This window comes from Austrofundulus limnaeus, unplaced genomic scaffold (assembly GCF_001266775.1).
Source record: "Austrofundulus limnaeus strain Quisiro unplaced genomic scaffold, Austrofundulus_limnaeus-1.0 Scaffold180, whole genome shotgun sequence".
NCBI classification, from domain to species: domain Eukaryota; kingdom Metazoa; phylum Chordata; class Actinopteri; order Cyprinodontiformes; family Rivulidae; genus Austrofundulus; species Austrofundulus limnaeus.
The window spans coordinates 206732-212257 of record NW_013952582.1 but is presented as its reverse complement, the minus strand read 5'-3'; the positions used below and the strand labels follow the sequence as shown (position 1 = coordinate 212257).

The window sequence follows — 5526 nt, the reverse complement described above, 5'->3', positions numbered from 1 at the left end:
AACTATGGCGCAAATGTTCCTCACTCTGTAGTAGAAACAAGCACACGCATATATATACACACACACACACACTGTAGTATTTATTCGTTTAATTTAAAAAACAAAAAACACTTTCCATACAACAAAACAATACAAATCAAATAAAATGAAAGGCAGCATTAAAAAAATCAGGTTCTGTCAAAGAAATGCTCATTAGTTCATTCAAACTGTGTGGTTTTAGATCTTTGCATACTGTTTAGTTTTTTCCAACACAAAAACAAGAACTTAGACTCACTGGATCATCGTCCGACCGTCTCCTGGGGTCGTGTTTTTTGGTGAAATGCCTCAAGTTGTCATAGTTGTGGAAGTTGAAGTAAGAAACAAGCTCCTTTTGGACCAAATGATGAATAGTAATTAATATAGGTTCTATTACATACAGAGCGTCTTGTGTTTTATGTTTGTCACACAGGACTAAATAAAGGCTGTGTAGGTTATACCTGACAGAAGTGAATGCCTCGAACACTGTTTCCTAGCCGATCTAACGAAGGAGACCAACACATCAAGCCCATGACGTTTGGAACCACCAGCAGCACAGCGCCTGAGACTCCAGATTTTGCTGGCAAGCCCACCTAAAAAACAGAAAACCAAAACAGGACGCCTGAAAAAAGGATCTCGTGACTCATTAGTGTCCTACAGGGCCACCAAGTCTTCAAAATGTAGCTGAACTCAAACAGGCACTCACGTGGAAGGCAAACTGCCCTGAGAAGTCGTACATCCCACAGGAGTGCATGAGACTCAACGTATTACGAACGGCTTCAGCGCTCAACACACGGTCACCTGTGATTGGGCAGATGCCTCCGTTGGCCAGCGTGGCGGCCATGACACTTCCTGACTCACAGTTCACCTCGATGGAGCACAGCTGGAGCGAGGAGACATAAAGACTTTTACAAGTTTCTCTTGCAAACCAAAATAAATCCTGTTACCTATCAGTAAATCAGTTTTCTTTTTCCCTGTAATAACTTCCTGGTATTTTTTTAATTCCTCACATGAAGGGAGCTGGTTGCTAAGAAAGTCTAACAGGAAGCAACTTTGGGTGGAAATGTTTAAAACGCTTTTTCAAAATTTCCCCAAAATCTGAAACAAAACAGATAAACAGCTGGTGAAAGAAATAACGGCTACTCCTGGAAACAGATGCTCAGATAAATGCTGCTCTTTTTCCTGACTTTTCTTTTCTTTTTAACGCTAAGAACAAAACTGTAGCAGTTAATTAGGGTCAAACGAATAAGAGCTTCACTCTGAATGCTAGTCACAAGTTTAAGCTAACCACTAATGCTAATTTCAGACAGTTTTTAGACTTACAAATCTGAAAACTGGTGCTGTAGTAGCCGAGAACAAGCTTTGACAAATTCTGAATGCTAAATTAAAATTCAAGATGGCCGCCATGACTAATTTGAAACTGCAATAAACTGACTATTTTAATACAAACTGGGCTGAAATTTTGTGCGGTGGTAGCTGAGAACAATCTCCATCACATACTGAGTCTAAAAAAAACATGGAGTAAAACGTAAAATTGACCGTATGTCGAAAATTTTTAGAAATATTCGTCTGAAATCTGGGAAGTTGGTAGATGACAGTGATGCACAAATATTAAAGTCGAACTGTAAAATTAAAATGGATGCCAGGTGGCAAGCCCTTTCACAGTTTCTTCGTAACTATTCTAGCTGATAAATGCTCCACTGCTTTTTAAGCAGCTTGTTGCTAACAGTACTATTAGTACTGACAAGACTACTGAAATCTGTTTTTGATATTTTGTGGGGGGAACAGGTGATCAGCTTGATTGTAAATCATATTATTGAGAGAAATGACTGGAAAACAAGATGAACAATAAGTTAAAAAGCATGCTGACTCTGCAGAATCCATAGAGATACTATTAAAATCTGGTGTTAAACAGGTTTTGTTACTTATTTCTACTATTAGCATGTTAACATGCTCCCAGTAATAACACCAACATGATGTTAATTACAAACTTCTCATTTGGCTTAGTTAGCAGTTAAATAATAATGACAAATTCAAATGACATGTAAGGAATTTTCTGTATATTTTAAGACAAAAAGTGAATGCAGTATCAGACTTATTGTCTGAATACTACACATGTATTTCATCATAAATATAATTTCTATCTGGCTAAAACTGATGAGACTGACAAACTTACCTGAAAGTAAAAGTCAAGGGCTGCTGTCATATCTGCGTTGTCAGGAAAGCACTGTAAGGATTAGTCAGTGTCAGCACACCTCAGTGTTTTAATGTTGAATAGAAAACCTGATGGTGAATCAGTTAAAATACAGGGGGAACAACAACACAAACCTTTTTCTCTTTCAGGTAATAACCAATAGCATAATTCCTATCACCAGTCTCCCTCTCTGACTGGAAACTGCAGTAAAACAACAGATATGACAAAAAAAACAGCTTTTTATTAAAGTGAAAAGAATCAAGAGAACTTTGCATTAAATAAAGCAGAACTCTTACGTTGCATTGCTGAACCCCACGTACTCTGAACCTGCTGTACTTTTCAAGAACTCCATTATCTGTAACGTTTTATTTAATAACAGTTCAACAGGAAAACCTAATGAAAACTGAATTTTAAAAAGTGTCACTTTAAGCGTTTACTTACAAAGTCAAATCTTTCTGCCTTATTGGAATGAGGCTGTGAAAAGAGAAGAGAGGAATCATCTCTAATCTGACCTGTATGATGGGTGTGTGTGTCCCTACAGAGGGCAGTGTTTCAGTACTTTGAGTGCAGACATGGGGGGTGAGGGTGTGTGTGTGTCATGGTGTGACGTGTCCACGTTGTAGCTGAGCGTGTCGCTCCATGTGGACACGTGCCCAGTGTGGATCAGGAACTGCTCATGGCTGTGCTTGAGTTTCACGGCCGGGTAAAGGATCCTTACAGAGTCATGCAGTTCCTAAAAAGGAACAGTGCTCACATTCATGTTTAATGACTCCATCTAACGGATAATATCAGCCATTTACTTTGAGCCAAGGGGAGGACCTATAAGATTAAAGTTGTTGAGTTTTTTTTTATAGATTTTCAGGTAGTTTCTACGTCGGTGCACTCTGGTGTGTTTTGAAGGAGATGTTCAGATTTTTATAGGCAGCGATTTCCATCAGGGAATAAGAACAGAGCTAATAAAACTTTGTCTCTCAGTTCCTGTTTATTTATTTTTTGTACACTAAGTTTTGTCTCATATAAGTGCTTGACCTTGTGATTTAAACTGCCTGTTCAAACAGTGTGACCACATCTACACACACGCAGAGTCAGGTGGCACACAAACCTCTGATCGGGTAGCCGCAATTGGCCAAAAGCACAAACACCCCTTTTGTAACGCGTGTTCCTTCCTGCTAAACTCAACCCACATTTGATAAGAGGACCTTCTCTACTTTCAGCAGAAAAACTAAAAAAAAACTAAAAGACTCTGTTGAGGAAACACAGAGTCACAGTAAGCTCAGATAAAACATCACATGTTGCCAGCACGTCATATGAGCACAGCCCAGCTGTGACCCGGCGGCCAGGCTTTAGATTTGTTGTAGCTGCTAATGACCTTTTAAAATGGAATCTTTCTCTCTAGTCCTTTTATAGTTCAAAAAAAAAAACCTCCAAAAATACCAACCGTCCATCATTTTTAATGAAAATGATACAGTTGTTTCAAGCCAGCTTATCTCAAACAGGCTAAATACAAGAACAGGCCTACATGTCTATGAGTGTTCCAATGAGACTGCAATACTCAACATTTCTCAGGGGGCCACAGTTACTGAAAGCCAACAGCTCAAAGATAATACAGTCTACTTAAATTTTTGTTTCTGATTATAAATCACTTTTACATTGAATGAAGTCATTCACTGAGTTGTATAGTCCTGTCACAACATCTAGTATAAAACAGAAAAAAGGAGGGCAATATGGTTAATTCAATGGAAAGTTGGGCCAATTTAAGTCAACTACAATAGACAATAACAGGGTCCAATACATGGCCAGAGTTTAGCTGGAAGAGATATTTTACTCAGAAACGTCATCAAGGCAGTGGATTCAGGTGCTAATCACTTTCATATTTTCTGGGGATGTCAGGTTGTTTCTAACTATTGGGCACAGATTTGTGAACACGTTAATGTGTATTTGTGTAATGTGTGATGTACCTACAGCAAATTGGAATAATACTGATAAAGACTGCTGGCTATGTTACTTGTTGCAAGCAAGAAAGACAAAAGAAAATGGTTCAAACCCACAACCATAGAGGGGTGGATTAACATTGTACACAAAATATACGTCATGGAAAAGTCCTCTTTTTCCTTCAAGATGAAAAAGGACATGTTTTACAAGATCTGGACCAAATGGACTGAGTATGTAAAAGCTTTGACTTTACGTGAACAATACAATTTTGGATTTATATAGTTTGGTTTGTACTAGTGACATGCGTCCCATGTATGTTTGTTCTAAGTGTTGAAAACCTTTCTAAATAAAATTACAAAAAACAAAAAAAGAACTCATCAGCAGTCCTGATTGAAGCCACCTGCAGGCTGGAAGTGGCCCGCAGGCCGCCAGTTGAATAGCCCTACACTAGGACGTTTGATTTTGTGTCTAAACAAAGCCTGATTAGTTTTTATTGTTTACCTTGATCAAAGAACTGATGACGATAGCTCCGGCGTTCACCATTGGGTTGTGTGGTTTATCTGCACAAAAACATACAAAACAAAAAATAAAAACCATATAGGCAATAAACTCTTGACAGCAGAGGGATTTCTCCCAAGGGGGGCACACTTCTATTTACCATTAGTCAATAAAGCAAACACCAGCAGCATGTAGCTCCAAAGGTGAGGTGATAAAATTGACTGGGTAAAAGTTTACTGGCAAAACCTTTTGTTTCTAATAAACCTTTTGTCTGTCCACAGTATTATGTTGTTGCTGAGAACAAACGCTTGCTAGAAACCAAAATTTAGATTTGTAAAAAGGTTTTTAAACATTTAAATGTGGATGAGGTCAGCATAAAAAAATATTAAATTCGCATTATTGGTCTGACAATTCTGGGAACAGACATTTGTGGATCTAAAGCTGAATCCTTGATTCCTTGGTTTGATGGACCGTTTTGGTCGGTTCTGTTCTGACAGACAGAGATAACCTGTCTCCATAATTCATAATAATTCACAGGGATGAGTGACACACTGCGGAACAACAGCAGAGGTGCTACTTCACACACAAGGACACGTGTAAACAAATGTCAGGAAGTGTCTGAATGTTCCGGACCACGCAAACACACGGCCTGGCAGTTAAAGCTTGCTTGTGTTTCGTTCTCACTCGCCTTCTTCGTTCAGCGACAGTTTGTTGAACTTGAACCCGCTGGGCTCTTTGCCCACGAAGCGGTGCACGAGCTCGCTGCCGAGCTCGTGCACCGCGATGGCGTACTCCAGAGGCTTCACGCACGACTGCAGGCAGAAGGGGACCTTGGTGTCGCCCACTGAGTGTCTGCACAAAAACAGGGTGGCGGGGGGGGGGGGGGG

At 39.5% G+C, this 5526-nt stretch overlaps 1 protein-coding gene across 1 annotated transcript in view; it reads right to left on the bottom strand.

The window, feature by feature from the left end:
• Positions 1 to 5526, bottom strand: part of LOC106524245 (glutaminase kidney isoform, mitochondrial) — a gene marked incomplete at its 5' end in the record, with an annotated part of 18030 nt that overhangs the window by 2754 nt on the left and 9750 nt on the right. The window contains 9 exon segments of the mRNA XM_014017970.1: positions 275 to 367; positions 477 to 608; positions 722 to 898; positions 2192 to 2242; positions 2344 to 2410; positions 2506 to 2564; positions 2651 to 2683; positions 4643 to 4701; positions 5328 to 5493. Of these exon segments, the coding sequence (XP_013873424.1) occupies positions 275 to 367; positions 477 to 608; positions 722 to 898; positions 2192 to 2242; positions 2344 to 2410; positions 2506 to 2564; positions 2651 to 2683; positions 4643 to 4701; positions 5328 to 5493 (837 nt within the window).